The following is an 18,577-nucleotide window of genomic DNA, read 5'->3' as shown; positions in this document are numbered from 1 at the left end:
TGTTTTCCCAGTTTGTTGCTTCCCTTCTAACCTTGTTTGCATTAGTTTTATTTGTACAAAGGCTTTTTAATTTGATGTAATCGAAATTTTCTATTTTGTGATCAGTAATGGTCTCTAGTTCATCTTTGGTCACAAATTTCTTTCTCCTCCACAAGTCTGAGAGATAAACTATTCTATGTTCCTCTAATTTATTTATAATCTCGTTCTTTATGCCTAGGTCATAGACCCATTTTGATCTTATCTTGGTATATGGTGTTAAGTATGGGTCCATGCCTAATTTGTGCAGAGCCTTTTTCACGATGAGTCCTTCAGAGTTGTCAAAATAGCTAAGTCTTTCACAGTTCTTCACTCTGCAATCTTGCCATCACCGCCTTCACTATTCTCTTCGTTCTGCTAACTTAGCGTACGTCTTCCCAGGTTTTTCTGACAGTATGCGGCTTATCATTTCTTGTTGTACTCTCTCAACACCATGCAGAAGTAGCAGCAGCAGCAATGATAGTTTGGCTCATCAGTGGGGAAGCTGCCCGAGGGCAAGTTGTGATGCCTTGGATTTGGTGGCAAAGTGTTTGCGAGTACTTGTGAGATAATCTCCATGTTGCCAAAGTGTCATTGGCGTATTGTTACAATTGATGGAAGCATTATTGTGTAATTGGTATATGTTGATTGGGTGGTTGGCTTTAATGGCAGAGTGTTGGTGTGCCCTTGTGTAGTCGGCCCATGTCAGTTGCATTCGAGGAAAAAGCGTTAGCATCTCCTGTTAGTATGGGACTTTCCCTCCTTCTTTGCCAGACTGCCTAGACTGTTTCAAGTTTTTCTTTCTCCTCCACAAGTCTGAGAGATAAACTATTCTATGTTCCTCTAATTTATTTATAATCTCGTTCTTTATGCCTAGGTCATAGACCCATTTTGATCTTATCTTGGTATATGGTGTTAAGTATGGGTCCATGCCTAATTTGTGCAGAGCCTTTTTCACGATGAGTCCTTCAGAGTTGTCAAAATAGCTAAGTCTTTCACAGTTCTTCACTCTGCAATCTTGCCATCACCGCCTTCACTATTCTCCTCGTTCTGCTAACTTAGCGTACGTCTTCCCAGGTTTTTCTGACAGTATGCGGCTTATCATTTCTTGTTGTACTCTCTCAACACCATGCAGAAGTAGCAGCAGCAGCAATGATAGTTTGGCTCATCAGTGGGGAAGCTGCCCGAGGGCAAGTGGTGATGCCTTGGATTTGATGGCCATGTGTTTGCGAGTCGTTGTGAGATAATCTGCATGTTGCCAAAGTGTCATTGGGGTATTGTTACAGTTGATGGAAGCATTATTGTGTAATTGGTATATGTTGATTGGGTGGTTGGCTTTAATGGCAGAGTGTTGGTGTGCGCTTGTGTAGTCGGCCCATGTCAGTTGCATTCGAGGAAAAAGCGTTAGCATCTCCTGTTAGTATGGGACTTTCCCTCCTTCTTTGCCAGACTGCCTAGACTGTTTCAAGTTTTTTTCCCCTCTCTCCCTCCACCCCCTCTCCTAGATGGCAAGCAGTCCTATATATGTTAGATATGTTGCAGTATTTCCTAGATACAATATATGTTTGCAGAACCGAACAGTTCTCTTGTTGCACAGGGAGAATTGGATTCAGAAGGTAAAAATAACCCCGGGAAGAAAAACAAAAATGCAAGCAGTTTACATTCATTTCCCAGTGTTCTTTCTTTGGATGTAGCCGCTTCTTTCCGTCATTGATCAATTGAAACTGAGTTAGGTCTCTTTGTCAAAGACATCCACTTCCATCAGAATACATCCTCATACAATATCGTTGTCGAAGTGTATAATGTTCTCCTGGTTCTGCTCATTTTACTGGTAGTATTCTTAAAACTGTTATCATTACTAAGGTAGTTTGAAAGAAAGATTGTGACTGACCTGTGCGTGATGGGCTGATTCTATCGAACAAAACTGGGTAGTAGAAGGTACAAAAACACAGCAATTGCCTCATAAAAATAGGACATGAAAGGAAAAACTAATACAGCGGATAGAAGTGAGGGGTGGAAGGCTGGCAATATTGGCCTTATGCTCATCTGGGCTGAAGGGGAAACAGCCTCCACATCTGGTCTAGAAGTCTTCACTTCAATAAATATTAAATAATTTTGCTGCAGAGTGATGGAGACCTTGGTCAAAGAATTCATTTTCAGAAAACTCACATTCCTAACAAACCTCTTAAAAGTTCCTTGCATTGCTAAGTAGAAGAATCTTAGATTCTTCTTGCCTTAAAACAGCCATAAACTTGAAAAGTAACAAAAGCAAATTTTTAGTTATTAACATTATGCAAACGCCAGCCATTCTTTTGAACGATAGAAGCAATTCATGTTAAAGGAATTCCATTTAAACAGGTGAGGATCCAGAGTAGGGGTTGTATTTTTGGCTACCTCCCCCGTTCTGTAAAGGGTTAAGGAGAAAGGGCTCAAGTCAAGGAATCCTGTGATTATTTCCTCAAATTCCAACTCATCCAAAGCAAAACTGTGAAATTATGCAATTGCAATCCCCAATTCCAGAGAACTTTATTTTTTATTAGTATTAAAGCTTTTGATTTTCAAAACATGCACAGGTAATTTCCTTTTTTCTTTCCTTTCTTCCTCCCTCCCTCTCTCCCTCTCCCTCCCCACTCCTTTCTCTCCTTCTCTCTCCCTCCCCCAGGCAATTCGGGTTAAGTGACTTGCCCAGAGTCACCCAGCTAGGAAATGTTTAATGTCTGAGGTCACATTTAAACTCGGGTTCTCCTGACTTCAGCACTGGTGCTCTATCCCCTGAGCCACCTAACTGCCTCTGCATAGGTAATTTTCTGCCCTCAACTTTGCAAAACCTTGTGTTCCAATTCTCCCCCCCTTCTTGTCTCTTTCCGTACATGGCAAATAATCCAATATATATTAAACATTTGCAATTCTTGTATATATTTTTTCACAAATATCATACTGCACAAAGGAAATCAGATGAAAAGGGGGAAAAAAGAGAAAAAACAAAATGAAAGTAAACAACAGAAGAATGAAAATACTATATTGTGATCCACACTCAGTCTCCTCAGTTCTCTCTGGGTGTAGATGGCTCTCTTCATCACAAAATCATTGCAACTGGCTTAAATCATCTCCTTGTTGAAAAGAACCTTGTCCATCAGGATTGATCATTGTATAATCTTGCTGTTGCCACGTACAATGATCTCCCAGTTCTACTCACTTCACTCAGGATCCAGACAACTTCCAAAGAAAATTTGTTTTAATCAGCAGTTTTCAGGGGTGATAAACTGGCACCTGTATTTTCTTTATTGTATAAAAACTTCATATTCCATATCAAATGGATGCTAATGACTACTTTTTAAAGCAATAGTAAAGATTTAATGTGCAAAGGTTATGTTGTTTTCCAAAATTTTAATCATTTTCCTGATATAAATCTGTAGATCATGGGTTTTTTTTTCCTTATTTTTGAAATGTTTCTGAGCAGACCATCCCTAAAAATTAGTCATACCATCTGAAAGTGTTACATTTCAAATTAATTGGGTTAATTTGATGGATGGGGTTGCAACCCAACTATTTTAAAAGATATTAAAAGTAAGGGAAAAGTTGTTTTAATACTCATAGCAGGAAATCATATTTTGGAAAAAATAGTCGCTACATGGCCATCAGAATTTTCAAGAATTTAGAAAAATACTATACTAACATTCTTTTTCATTTTTCATCATAAAATAAGTTATTTCCAAAACATTCAAAATAATTATTTTAATCTAAAATTTATTTGTTAATAAATTACAATTAAAATAGAAACATAAAATAAAATTAATTATCGGGTTCAGTAACAAATATGTTAAGCCTTCATTTGCTTTGCTTGACATTATTTCCATTTCTTCACTATTAAATTTGGGGAAAGTCAAGCTAAATTAATTTAGCAATTAATGTAGATATTTAGAACTAATTTCTGTCATAATTGTAGAGTCCAGCCCCATACATTTTTGTCCTTTGTTGGAAGTGAGTCAAATCTATATCTATTGACAGAGGAAACTTCTCCTCTGGTGATGTCATTCATAATGCAGATTGGCAATCCATCTGTTATTTATTGCCTTGAAGAATTTGAATTAAGATGCACATGGTCATATGAAGGTACGATTTAAACCAGAACTTTCTTATTCCAAACCCTTTACTCTTATCACTGTATTATTATGCTTTTTAAAATCGGCATCTGATTAAACTTGATCAAGATTAAGAAGGCTTATGCAGGACTTTCACTTTGCATAATTGTTTCCTAAATATACTCTTTTCTCCAGTGTTAAAAATGATCTTTTGACTCCTAAATTTTATTACCCTTTCTCAGTCCTTATCATCATTGATTTCTACCTTCATTCTTAGAAATACACTCCTCTTATCTTGCATCACACTTGTTTTTCTTATGTTTCTCCTCTCTCTCTCTGATCAATTCTCAGTCTAGTTTGATTAATCAACTACCCCTAACTCCATCTCTTTAGTGTGAATAACCCCAGGGTTCTATTATCAATCCTGGTTACTTTCTTTGTTGATTAGCTCATCTGATCCTATGGCTTCAGCTATTATCTCTATAAATATTATTTCTTCATTTATATTCTCTCTTTGTGTATTTTGAACTCCAGTTTGCACTGTTAGTTATCTGCTGCACATCTCTTCATAGATGTCCTGTAGCTTTCTCTAATTTTGTTGTCCAGATTAGAATTCATAGTTTTAACCTTAAATGTCCTCCTCTAACTAGTCTTAATTTTGCTGAAAGTATAACTGTTCTCTTATTAGTGTCATAACTCTGAGTTATGGTCTACCATTACTCTCTTCTATTCTTGAACCTTTTATGACTGTTAAGTAGCTATCTTCTCTATGCTTCCTTGACATATTTGTTTACATCAATCAGTAAGTATTTATTAAATCCCCCATGAGCTGATCATTAGATGCAGTAATGGGGATATAAAGACAAAAATGGGACAGTTCTTGCCCTCAAGAAATTCTATATTCTGTAAGGATAAACTCACACAAATAAATTTCCATAGCTTTTCTTCTGCAGTCAGAAGTGCCAGGTCTAGTTCTGTTAAATTATATGGCCTTATAGGTTCTTTTCAACTCTTAAATCTATGAATCTTGGTCTATGAATTCATCTTGGCTCCTCCCTGAAGTTATCACACTCTGTAATATACATGAAATGCTTTTCACCTTGTAGAGTCTTTTCAGTTCTGTCTCTAAATAACTTGTTGGATGCGATCCAAATTTATAACATATCTTTGCTTCAGGTTTTTTGTGTATAAAAAGTGATTATATTGTATCTGTACCAGAGGAATCAAAAAAGTTAACATGTTAAAGCATTTTGAAAAATATAGATTATCCATGAAGTACAATGTATCATTGTTATTATTACAGTTTATCGTCTCCTTATATAATAGTGATATACTCTACCTGTGGTTGGAAGAAAAGCAATTATTTTGAAGTTATTTAAGAAAAAAGTTTATTTACCCATTTAAAAAATAAACTTAGTTTTCTAAATATGAGTCATTTGGTTAGAAATAAAAATTGATTTCTAATTACAGAAGATATCAAACAAATTTGTGTTGATAAAATTAATTATCGGGTTCAGTAACAAATATGTTAAGCCTTCATTTGCTTTGCTTGACATTATTTCCATTTCTTCACTATTAAATTTGGGGAAAGTCAAGCTAAATTAATTTAGCAATTAATGTGAATATTTAGAACTAATTTCTGTCATAATTGCAGAGTCCAGCCCCATACATTTTTGTCTTTTGTTGGAAGTGAGTCAAATCTGTATCTAATAACAGAGGAAACTTCTGCTCTGGTGATGTCATTCATAATGCAGATTGGCAATCCATCTGTTATTTATTGCCTTAGAGAATTGCCTTTAAGAATTTGAATTAAGATGCACATGGTCATATGAAGGTACGATTTAAACCAGAACTTTCTTATTCCAAACCCTTTACTCTTATCACTGTATTATTATGCTTTTTAAAATCGGCATCTGATTAAACTTGATCAAGATTAAGAAGGCTTATGCAGGACTTTCACTTTGCATAATTGTTTCCTAAATATACTCTTTTCTCCAGTGTTAAAAATGATCTTTTGACTCCTAAATTTTATTACCCTTTCTCAGTCCTTATCATCATTGATTTCTACCTTCATTCTTAGAAATACACTCCTCTTATCTTGCATCACACTTGTTTTTCTTATGTTTCTCCTCTCTCTCTCTGATCAATTCTCAGTCTAGTTTGATTAATCAACTACCCCTAACTCCATCTCTTTAGTGAGAATAACCCCAGGGTTCTATTATCAATCCTGGTTACTTTCTTTGTTGATTAGCTCATCTGATCCTATGGCTTCAGCTATTATCTCTATAAATATTATTTCTTCATTTATATTCTCTCTTTGTGTATTTTGAACTCCAGTTTGCACTGTTAGTTATCTGCTGCACATCTCTTCATAGATGTCCTGTAGCTTTCTCTAATTTTGTTGTCCAGATTAGAATTCATCGTTTTAACCTTAAATGTCCTCCTCTAACTAGTCTTAATTTTGCTGAAAGTATAACTGTTCTCTTATTAGTGTCATAACTCTGAGTTATGGTCTACCATTACTCTCTTCTATTCTTGAACCTTTTATGACTGTTAAGTAGCTATCTTCTCTATGCTTCCTTGACATATTTGTTTACATCAATCAGTAAGTATTTATTAAATCCCCCATGAGCTAATCACTAGATGCAGTAATGGGGATATAAAGACAAAAATGGGACAGTTCTTGCCCTCAAGAAATTCTATATTCTGTAAGGATAAACTCACACAAATAAATTTCCATAGCTTTTCTTCTGCAGTCAGAAGTGCCAGGTCTAGTTCTGTTTATTTATACTGTGGTGACCTTGAATAGTCAGTTAAGCAGGAAAAAATTTCTCTGTCTACTAGTTTTTTTTTCCCATGTAGTGGACAGAATAATTTATTTGGAGTCAAAACTCTTGTTTCTAACATTTATTATGGGAACATAGGCAATAACATAATTTCTCATAAAATATATATAGTTTTCCCATATTTAGAATGGGTATTATAATATTAATAGTGCCTGTGTCACTAGGTTGTGAAGCTCAAATGAGATAATACAAAGCATTATACATTCTATAAAGTGCTATCAATATCTTTGTTATTATTGCTATTTTTAATAACAATAACCCAGTTACTCTGGGCATGTCATAGTCTTTTACTAACAATTATTGCATCTCAAATATTCATATATTCACAAATCACCCTTTCCTTGTATTTGTCTAATTAGTATAACTTTTAGATATACTTTTATACCTATATGTCATCTTCCCTGGTAGCATGTAAATTCCTTGAATGAAATGTTTCATTTTTTTGTCTTCAGATCATGGGCATTTGAAAACGTGCTACACAATACTTATTACCTGGAACATAAACTTAATTAATATTTTCTAATGAATTTTTATTCTTATTTCATGATTCCATTTATGTTTGTTTTCTACATTTACTATTCTTGCCTTTGTTTAGCTCTTTATTACCTATTGCTTGAACTACTGTCGTAACTATTATCAGATCTTTTTTGAAAATTAAAAAAACCATGTGGCTATGAACTTAATAATCAACATACATGGATATTTCAGTATATAAAAATGGCATAAATGATCAATAATTTCCAGAAAAGTTTTTGTCTGTATTTGCAATGAGGAAAATACAAATCTAGTATACGTAACCTTGCAAGAACCAAAAAAAAAAAAATTGCTTTATATTTGTGAGCATCATAGTCTTTTACTAACAATTATTGCATCTCAAATATTCATATATTCACAAATCACCCTTTCCTTGTATTTGTCTAATAAGTATAACTTTTAGATAGACTTTTATACCTATTTGTCATCTTCCCTGATAGCACGTAAGTTCCTTGAATGAAATTTTTTCATTTTTTTGTCTTCAGATCATGGGCATTTGAAAACGTGCTACACAATACTTATTACCTGGAATATAAACTTAATTTACATTTTCTAATGAATTTGTAGTCTTATTTCATGATTCCATTTATGTTTGTTTTCTACATTTACTATTCTTGCCTTTGTTTAGCTCTTTATTTCCTATTGCTTGAACTACTGGAGTAACTACTATTAGATCTTTTTTTGAAAATTAAAAAAACATTCTGGCTTTGAACTTAATAATCAACATACATGGATATTTCAGTATATAAAAATGGCATAAATGATCAATAATTTCCAGAAAAGTTTTTGTCTGTATTTGCAATGAGGAAAATACAAATCTAGTATACGTAACCTTGCAAGAACCAAAAAAAAAAAAATTGCTTTATATTTGTGAGCATCATAGTCTTTTACTAACAATTATTGCATCTCAAATATTCATATATTCACAAATCACCCTTTCCTTGTATTTGTCTAATAAGTATAACTTTTAGATAGACTTTTATACCTATTTGTCATCTTCCCTGATAGTATGTAAGTTCCTTGAATGAAATTTTTTCATTTTTTTGTCTTCAGATCATGGGCATTTGAAAACGTGCTACACAATACTTATTACCTGGAATATAAACTTAATTTACATTTTCTAATGAATTTGTAGTCTTATTTCATGATTCCATTTATGTTTGTTTTCTACATTTACTATTCTTGCCTTTGTTTAGCTCTTTATTTCCTATTGCTTGAACTACTGGAGTAACTACTATTAGATCTTTTTTTGAAAATTAAAAAAACATTCTGGCTTTGAACTTAATAATCAACATACATGGATATTTCAGTATATAAAAATGGCATAAATGATCAATAATTTCCAGAAAAGTTTTTGTCTGTATTTGCAATGAGGAAAATACAAGTCTAGTGTAAGTAACCTTGCAAGAACCAAAAAAAAAAAAGTTACTTTATATTTGTGAGCATCATAGTCTTTTACTAACAATTATTGCATCTCAAATATTCATATATTCACATAGTAATTCTAAGATAAAATCACCCTTTCCTTGTATTTGTCTAATTAGTATAACTTTTAGATATACTTTTATACCTATATGTCATTTTCCCTGGTAGCATGTAAGTTCCTTGAATGAAATTTTTCATTTTTTTGTCTTCAGATCATGGGCATTTGAAAACGTGCTACACAATACTTATTACCTGGAATATAAACTTAATTTACATTTTCTAATGAATTTGTAGTCTTATTTCATGATTCCATTTATGTTTGTTTTCTACATTTACTATTCTTGCCTTTGTTTAGCTCTTTATTTCCTATTGCTTGAACTACTGGAGTAACTACTATTAGATCTTTTTTTGAAAATTAAAAAAACATTCTGGCTTTGAACTTAATAATCAACATACATGGATATTTCAGTATATAAAAATGGCATAAATGATCAATAATTTCCAGAAAAGTTTTTGTCTGTATTTGCAATGAGGAAAATACAAGTCTAGTGTAAGTAACCTTGCAAGAACCAAAAAAAAAAAAAATTGCTTTATATTTGTGAGCATCATAGTCTTTTACTAACAATTATTGCATCTCAAATATTCATATATTCACAAATCACCCTTTCCTTGTATTTGTCTAATAAGTATAACTTTTAGATAGACTTTTATACCTATTTGTCATCTTCCCTGATAGTATGTAAGTTCCTTGAATGAAATTTTTTCATTTTTTTGTCTTCAGATCATGGGCATTTGAAAACGTGCTACACAGTACTTATTACCTGGAACATAAACTTAATTTACATTTTCTAATGAATTTGTAGTCTTATTTCATGATTCCATTTATGTTTGTTTTCTACATTTACTATTCTTGCCTTTGTTTAGCTCTTTATTTCCTATTGCTTGAACTACTGGAGTAACTACTATTAGATCTTTTTTTGAAAATTAAAAAAACATTCTGGCTTTGAACTTAATAATCAACATACATGGATATTTCAGTATATAAAAATGGCATAAATGATCAATAATTTCCAGAAAAGTTTTTGTCTGTATTTGCAATGAGGAAAATACAAGTCTAGTGTAAGTAACCTTGCAAGAACCAAAAAAAAAAAAAAATAACAAAATGATCTGGAACCAGATTAAGAGTCTATGGATGCCAAAAAAAAAATGTTTTTATTGAAGCAGATTGTTTGTTACATTTTAAGCCCATAAGAGAAGGAACATGTCAATTTTTCTGCTTTATTTGTGACTCCTCTTCCCTGATAACTTTCACCAGTTTTCTTTTTTTGTAACAAATTTCTCTTTTTATATTATACATCTTTTATTTCATTTCTCTTTCCCTTAATTCTTCCTTACTTTCTTCCCTTTCCTTTTACCAAAATTTACCAAGATCCAAGTGACAGATTCAACTTTGGGAAAGACCATTATTGTTTCTTTCCTCCTGACCTGCATGGCAAAATAGAAAGAAAATCAGAGGACCAGTGTTCAAAGCCTATCTTAGATGCAAACTAGTTTATGATATAAAGCAAGTAATTTAACTTCCTGGATCTTGGTTACTTTAGTTAGAAAGTGATACTGTTAAATTATATGGCCTTATAGGTTCTTTTCAACTCTTAAATCTATGAATCTTGGTCTATGAATTCATCTTGGCTCCTCCCTGAAGTTATCACACTCTGTAATATACATGAAATGCTTTTCACCTTGTAGAGTCTTTTCAGTTCTGCATCTAAATAACTTGTTGGATGCGATCCAAATTTGTAACCTATCTTTGCTTCAGATTTCTTGTGTATTGTATCTGTACCATAGGAATCAAAAAAGATAACATGTTAAAGCATTTTGAAAAATATAAATTATCCATGAAGTACAATGTATCATTGTTATTATTACAGTTTTTCTTCTCCTTATATAATAGTGATATACTCTACCTGTGGTTGGAAGAAGTGCAGTACATATTTGAAGGGTTTGAGAGGCTGGGGAGCTTCTAGTACAGGAATACCTTTCAACATAGACTGTAACCCATGACTAGTTCCTACATTTGAGATAGTTACTTGAAGTACATAGAAATACTTTTCTCCAGGTCAAACAAGTCAGGTAGTCAACAAGCACTGTCAAACACTTAATGTATGTGTCAGTGGATATCCAAAGTCACTGATTCTAAAAGTATTAGACTGAGTTCCTGGAGAGCAGGGACTGGCTTTTTCCTTTCTTTTTATACCTAGTGCTTAGCATAGTGCCTGGGACATATTAGATGCTTAAATAAATGCGTTACTGACTGAGTAACCAATACTCTCTTCATCATGTTATATTGCCTCTTTTAGAAAACCCACTATGGTGCTGTGGGCTTTTATTTTTGTTTTATCTATCTATCTATTTGCAAAATTACAAGTATAGAAGAATATACATTTTAAGTTGCTTAGAAGCAAACTGATTTTAGACACACCATCATACCCATTTTGTGGACTTAGAATCAGATCCAGGGAGGTTAACCTGTTACCTAGTTGGTTACTAGTAGAGCTAGGAAATCAAACCAGATCTGCCTCCAAACTAGTATTCTCTCCACTCTCATGTGATATTATTATCCATTTCTTAAAAGGACATCTCAGAATTTCTTTAAGAATAGCAAGTATCTTAGTACATTACCAAAAGAAAATATGAAACATTTTTGGAATATAATGTACCTATTGCCCAAAGTGAAAAACACTTTTTGCATGAGGAAAAAAAAAACACAGAGCAAGTATAACATTTACCAAGTGTTTTGAAAACAATTTCTTATTTGAAAAAGTAAATGAATCAGTTAAAACAAAGGTCCTTTTTATTGATTGATGATAAATAGTGAAGGTGGAAGAAACCTGATGATTTTATCCACAAGCCATGGTTATAAAGTGATCACACTTAGGAATTTTTAAAAAGGAAAAAATTTAGCAAAAAAAAAATCAACTTTAGAAAAGCAAGTTTTTATTTTGATAGGACAGTAGGAAGAAAAACTTTATTTGAAGAAAGTCTACGAAAAAAAAATCTCTCTTTTTTTTTTTTTTAACAGTTCTCTGATCCTATGAACAAACTCTACCAGTAAATTGGAGAGACTTCTTCCTTTCCAAGGTAATCCCTGCACCTCTATTCTTGATTCCATCCTTTTCCACCCATATTTCATTCATCATTTTCTTAATTACTAAATATGTACAATCCCTCACTCTTCACTGGATCTTTTCTTTTATCAACCAACTTAGATTTTCCTTTTAAATGCACAAAAGCTGGAATAAAAACACATATAACCAATTAACAGAGGATGAATTTTTAAAAATTGACATAGATTCATAAGAATAATGTTAGAAATTCTAACATTCAGAAGAAGCCAAAAATAGTAAGAAAAATATAAATAATAAAAATTTGCTTTTAATTATACTGTTATTAAGATTAAAATCAAAAAAGAAATAAGATAGTTATTCTTTGTAGATAGAATGATGAGAACTGGTAACAGAGAGAAGCCTGAGGTATTCAATTCCTACTTTATTTCTGTTCTCTCTAAAACTTAAAATTATTTTTAGATCTGAAGGCATAGGACAAAAAAGTTAATTAAAGAAAAGTGAAAGAGTATTTAGAGCTGTTCTCAATCAGTTCAAATTACTTGATCCAGATGAACTTCATCCAGAAAAATAAAATTACTGTTAGGTGTAATTGCTAAGTTTTATTAGACATCTCTGAAAGATTGTGGACTACGTGAAGAGTAGCACAAAATTGGAAAAGAACAACTGTCCTTGTGTGGAAAAATGTAAGGCAAATAGCATCTAAAAACTATAGGCCAGTAAGCGTGACTTAAATTTTTGACAAATTCCTAGAATGTATAGTTTAAAAATTGCTTAGTGTATGCCTAAAAAAAGAAAATCTCCTTAAGAAAAAATCAAATCAAATTTAAGTGACATGACAATATGACATTTCTGAATAGAATGTTATTGGGGAATATTGACTAATACCTGCCAAAATATTCTTTTTTGAAATGATATATTCTATCTAAATCAATCATTGCAAGTTATTTTAATTTTTTACATTACAAATGTACAAATACAAAAATGTTATTTACATTTTAAAATTCTGAACATTATACTTTTACAAGTAAAATTTCTAAGGAAAGCTTAAGTTTATTGATGTCATAATTTAAAACATTGCACAGAATTTGAGGGAAAACTCTCCAAAATTTTTTGAAATTTTAGTAGAAGTAGCAGCAGTAACAGATATAGTAAGATGTAACAGTAGGAGTTGGAGTAGTGACTGATTTAATATGAAATTATGAGATCTCATATTCCTTTGGAAAAAAAATTCACATTCACAGAGTACTTTTTCTGTTCCACATCTGACATCACTCCAATGATTTCTTTCAGTATTTCTTCTACCCCTTTTACACAAAGACATGAATTTTTTTCCTTTATAAGACAAATCCTTTTCTATAAATGTGACTTTATTCCTTTCATTTTCTTCAGCAAATTGTCTCTTGCATTATCCCATTTATTATCCATTCACTTCAATCCTGTCTAACTCTTTGTGATCTCATTTGGAGTTTTCTTGGCAGAGAAATTAAAGTGATTTTCCATTTCTTTCTCCAGCTCATATTTTGAATGAGGAAACTGAGGCAAAAAGATTAAGTCCCTTGCCCAGGGTCACAAAGCTAGTAAGTGAAAGAAACGAGATTTGAATTCATGAAGATAAGTTTTCCTAATTCAAGCTTTGTACTCTATCCACTGCGCAACCTAATTGCCCATTTATTTACTTGTACTCTTTCACTAAATCTTCCGTTGCTCCCCACCTACTGGCTGCTTCCCAAGAGCATTCAAATATTTTCATGTGTCTTCAATCCACAAAAACACCCTCATTTGATCTATCCATACCCATTATTTTTCTATATCTTCTTTCTTTTGCCTAAACATCTTTAAAAACATTAACAAAAGGTGCTTTCACTTCATTTCCTCTTACTCTCTCTGGGAATGTTTTTATCGTAGCTTCCTATCTCGGCATTCAATTGAAATTGTTCTCTCCAAAATTCATAATGATCCCTTAATTATCAAACTAGTGATATTATCTCAATTATGAGCCTTTTTAAAATCTTCTTTTAGTCTTTAATTATGTTGATCTGAAATACTTCAGTTTCCCTGCCTTGGTTTCCCTGAATTGTTCTGCCTCAGTTTCCTTAGTGGTCATGACACCGCTTCCTTGTTCCAGTGGGACTGAGAGAATTGGGGCCTTGAAGAAAAATTGGGGAATCAATCTCACATTCCAATTAGTCATAAAATTCCAGATGGCTTATCTCAAATTCCTGGTTATCTCCTGCCTCAGACTTCTGTCTCCTTGACCCCAAAATTGTCAGAATTAAAAAGTTATGGTTCTTTCCTGGAATTTACACTCACCCTGTGCTCTGCCCCTCTTCATTGCCTTTGTTTCTCTGATAGTTGGAACCCTTTAAAAGTCTCTAGAATTACTTGCTGGGTGCTGGACATTTTGAGACAAGAGTGCCATTCAGCTGTCTAGGGGTTGGACATGGATCCTGTTCAGCCTCTAGTCCAAATTCTCCACTATTAAAATATAAAAAACCTAATCTCTGTCTTGCCTCTTTTTCTGGCATTACATTTCATTCTCCTTACTTTGGTATTATGTTATATATATATACATATATATATATATTTTAAATTTTTGTGTGTTCTCTGATGGTTATCCTCCTATTTGTTTAACTCCTTCTATGTCTCCTTTTCTAGATTTTCATCCAAGTCGCACCAAAAGGTCCTAAAAGTCTTTATCTCTGGGCCGTTTTCTCCCTCTGTAAAATTTTATTTGATGATCTCATAAGCTCCTGTGATTTCAATTCCAGTCTCTATGCAGATAACTTTCAGATCTACTTGAGGTCCTAATCTTTCCACTTCTAATCTTTCATCTCTGCCAGTTTAATTGACATTTGAGATAGATATCCCATAATCATAAACTTAACATCCAAAACTGAACTTATTATCTTTTTCTGTAAAACCTTCATCCTTCCTAACTTTTTTTTTTTTTTTTTTTTTTTTTTTTGCTCTCAAGGCTATCACCATCTCCCAGTTATCCAGGGACACAATTTTAGTTTTTATCACTTTCTTTATCCAATCAGTCTCTAAATCCCGTCATTTCTATCTTTGTAACATATTTCTTTGTCATTTTTTTCCTACTCTCTGACATTACAAATTCATCCCTTCATCAATATTTCTTCCCTTTGACTTTAGGGAAGGTATGTTAGGTTTCTAGAGAGTATGAGATGAAAAAAGATTCAAATTTCTTTATGAATGATATAAGATGGTACCTCACTTGTTTGGGAACAGTTTCATATTTTGACTAGAGAGAGAAAGATCTTTGATTTATTAAAAATTAGATAAATGAATGTATAGGATCACAGTTTCGCAATGCTAAACTGATGGATGCTCATGGTGAATCTTCCAAACTACCAGCATGATCCATATTTCAGTTCAGTTGTAAGTATCTCTTTAACTTCAGGTAAAACTTCAAAAGAAAGGAAATCATATAAACATATCCAGACTGAAGTCTGTTTTGTAAAGAATTATTGATTGAATAGGAAAAGTTAGAGAAGTACTTTTGGAACGGAATGTAATTTTTCATGATTCCATTGATATTTGGAGGTTCTCCTGTAATTTATGAGAATTAGAAAAAAAGAAATGATAGATGAAAAAATCTGATGCCAGAGCTTGAAGAGGAGAATTGAAGGCAGCTCCAGAGGGCTTCAAAATTGCTCAAGTTCTAGCAATAAGGTCCTCAGTTCACATTAGGAGTCCTCTGAGGGAGTCTAGAAAGTGAAAATATGTCAGGAGCATTTAAATTAACATTTTTCTAAAGATGAATTTATGAATTCTTTTTAATTTCTCTGTGTACCATAACAACTGTCTGAGAACTAGTCTGCTAAAAAGGAACACAAAATAAGGGCTCTGAAAGAAGAGGGAGTGCTCCCCACTTCCAAAGGCAAACTCTGTTTCTTTACCATTTACAAAGGGCCTTCCCCTGCTAGCAATTCGATGATAACTTGTAAAGGATGGCAAGTATCTGACAGATCTTGTGTGCGCTTCATCTGAAAACCATAAGATTATAGTGTTTAGTTTTCTATTGTTACCATAGATGATTCATTGAAATGGGAACAATTTCACTAGTTTGGTACATAGTAAGGTAATGTAACTATCTGAATTTATTTTTTGCTTTCTACCACCTTATGGTTCCTTTCTTTTGTGCTATTTTGCTATCTCTTCTTCTAATGCCCATAACCCATCATCTTTTATTAGCTTAATGATGCCTCCCTATTCTGGTTCTATACTAATAGCTAGTATTTCTAAAGCTTTTTAAGTTTTGCAAAGTACTTTACAGAGGTTAATTCATTTGATCTTCACAAACAAATCTAGAAGGTAGATATTATTTTTAAATATTTTATTTCTCCCGTAATATGTAAAATACTTTTTGACCTTTACCTTTTAAAAATTTTGAAGTACAAATTCTCGATTTCCTTCCCTCCCTGTCCTTTCCACCCTTTGAAAAGACAAGCAATTTGATTTAGGTTATAAATTTGTAGTCGTGCAAAACACAATTACACGCAGATTAAATAAATGAAAGAAAATAAAATAAAAAGTATGCTTCTACTTTCACCAGGTTTTGTTTGTTTGTTTTTTTTTTTTTTGGAGGTGCAGAGGAGCAGAAGTGCAGAACATTTTTCACGATGAGTCCTTCAGAATTGTCAAAATAGCTAAGTCTTTGTCCGGAGCTGTGGGAACCCCAGGGGGATTGGCAGCCAGACCACAATAGTGTGGCTGGTCGGGACTCTTTGGCAATCATCTTTGTGAATACGCTGCCCACGGGATCCTGGATTTGGGTGGAAGTCTATCTTGATTTTTTTGTGGCACTGGGAATGTTAATTTTCGCCTTTTGGAACTTCAGAAACATAGTGTAAAGAGAGTCCAACCTCTTCCTCTGTCCTTCCTAGGACTTGCTTTCTGGATATTCCAGGACTTGACTTCCTGACACATCTGGGGGCCCAAAGCACTCCATTATGAGTTTATTCTCCTTTACCAGCCCAGCTGTGAAGAAGCTTCTGGGTTGGAAACAGGGGCATGAAGAAGAAAAATGGGCAGAGAAGGCTGTGGATGCTCTGGTCAAAAAACTGAAGAAAAAGAAGGGTGCAATGGAGGAATTAGAAAAAGCTCTGAGCTGTCCAGGGCAGCCCAGCAACTGTGTCACCATTCCCCGATCACTGGATGGCAGGCTGCAGGTCTTCCACCGCAAAGTGATGCCGCATGTCATTTATTGTCGCGTGTGGCGCTGGCCAGACCTTCAGAGCCACCATGAACTGAAACCGCTGGAATGCTGTGAGTTTCCCTTCGACTCCAATCAGCAGGAGGTCTGCATCAATCCATACCACTACAAACGGGTAGAAAGCCCCGTTCTTCCACCTGTGTTGGTTCCAAGACACAGTGAATATGACCCTCAGCACAGCCTGTTAGCTCAGTTCCGTAACTTGGGACAAAATGAGCCTCGCATACCATTCAATGTCACCTTCCCAAACTCTTTCCAACAACCCAAGAGCCACCCTTTCTCTCATTCGCCCAATAGCAGCTATCCAAACTTCCCAGGAAGCAGCGGGAGCAGCACCTATCCACACTCTTCTACCAGCTCAGATCCAGGATGTTCTTTTCGGATGCCAGCGGATGTTCCTCCTCCTGCTTACCTTCCTCCCCAAGACCCCATGGTCCAAGGTGGCTCTCAGCCAGTGGATACAAACATGATGGCTCCTCCCATGCCTCCAGAAATAACCAGTGGAGATATGCAGGCAGTGGCTTATGAGGAGCCAAAACACTGGTGCTCTATTGTCTACTATGAGCTCAACAAGCGTGTAGGCGAAACCTTCCGTGCCTCCTTCACAAGTGTGTTGGTGGATGGTTTCACTGATCCTTCCGACAACACGAACCGGTTCTGCCTTGGGTTCCTCTCCAATGTTAACCGGAATTCTACTATTGAAAGGACCAGACAACACATTGGCAAAGGTGTTCATCTGTATTATGTGGGAGGGGAAGTCTACGCGGAGTGCCTGAGTGACAATAGCATTTTTGTTCAGAGCCGCAACTGCAACTATCACCATGGCTTTCATCCCACCGCCGTGTGCAAGATTCCCAGTGGCCACAGCCTCAAGATTTTTAGCAACTTGGAGTTTGCCCAGATGTTGTCCCAGTCAGTCAACCTCGGCTTTGAGAAGGTCTATGAGCTCACAAAAATGTGCATAATCCGGATGAGCTTTGTGAAGGGCTGGGGAGCAGAATACCACCGCCAGGATATAACCAGCACTCCCTGCTGGATCGAGATCCATATGCACGGTCCTCTGCAGTGGTTGGATAAAGTTCTTACTCAGATGGGCTCACCTCATGATCCCATTTCTTCTGTGTCATAAATGCCCCCCTCCCCTCCCCAGGATTCTGCCTCTTTGGGAACTCTTGAGCCTTGCATGTACTTGAAGGATGTGTGAGTCAGACACCTTTACAAACTGCCAACAGGCTGAAAAAGAGCCTTGGGAATACTTGACCTCTCTGACCAACTGTTAGATTCAGAAACTAAAACCATTGAAACAAAAGGCCT

General features: G+C 34.4%; 1 protein-coding gene and 1 long non-coding RNA gene across 4 annotated transcripts in view; both read left to right on the top strand.

Moving 5' to 3' along the window:
- The window catches only part of LOC127539079 (uncharacterized), a 675,724-nt gene that overhangs the window by 2,652 nt on the left and 654,495 nt on the right, over nucleotides 1-18,577 (top strand). The window lies entirely within an intron of this gene.
- Nucleotides 16,675-18,392, top strand: LOC127539077 (mothers against decapentaplegic homolog 1-like). Of its 3 annotated transcripts, none has more exons than XM_051963070.1 (2): nucleotides 16,675-17,619; nucleotides 17,770-18,392. In XM_051963070.1, exons 1-2 carry the CDS (start codon nucleotides 17,001-17,003, stop codon nucleotides 18,390-18,392), a joined length of 1,242 nt encoding a protein of 413 aa, XP_051819030.1. In that variant the 5' UTR covers nucleotides 16,675-17,000. The 3 variants fall into 3 exon arrangements, with proteins under 3 accessions (XP_051819030.1, XP_051819029.1, XP_051819028.1); XM_051963069.1 differs by having other exon boundaries at nucleotides 16,675-17,634; nucleotides 17,719-18,392; XM_051963068.1 differs by having other exon boundaries at nucleotides 16,675-18,392.

Source organism: Antechinus flavipes, chromosome 5 (assembly GCF_016432865.1).
Source record: "Antechinus flavipes isolate AdamAnt ecotype Samford, QLD, Australia chromosome 5, AdamAnt_v2, whole genome shotgun sequence".
NCBI classification, from domain to species: domain Eukaryota; kingdom Metazoa; phylum Chordata; class Mammalia; order Dasyuromorphia; family Dasyuridae; genus Antechinus; species Antechinus flavipes.
Note: the sequence above shows the minus strand (reverse complement) of the source record. Positions and strands in the feature narration are given on the sequence as shown.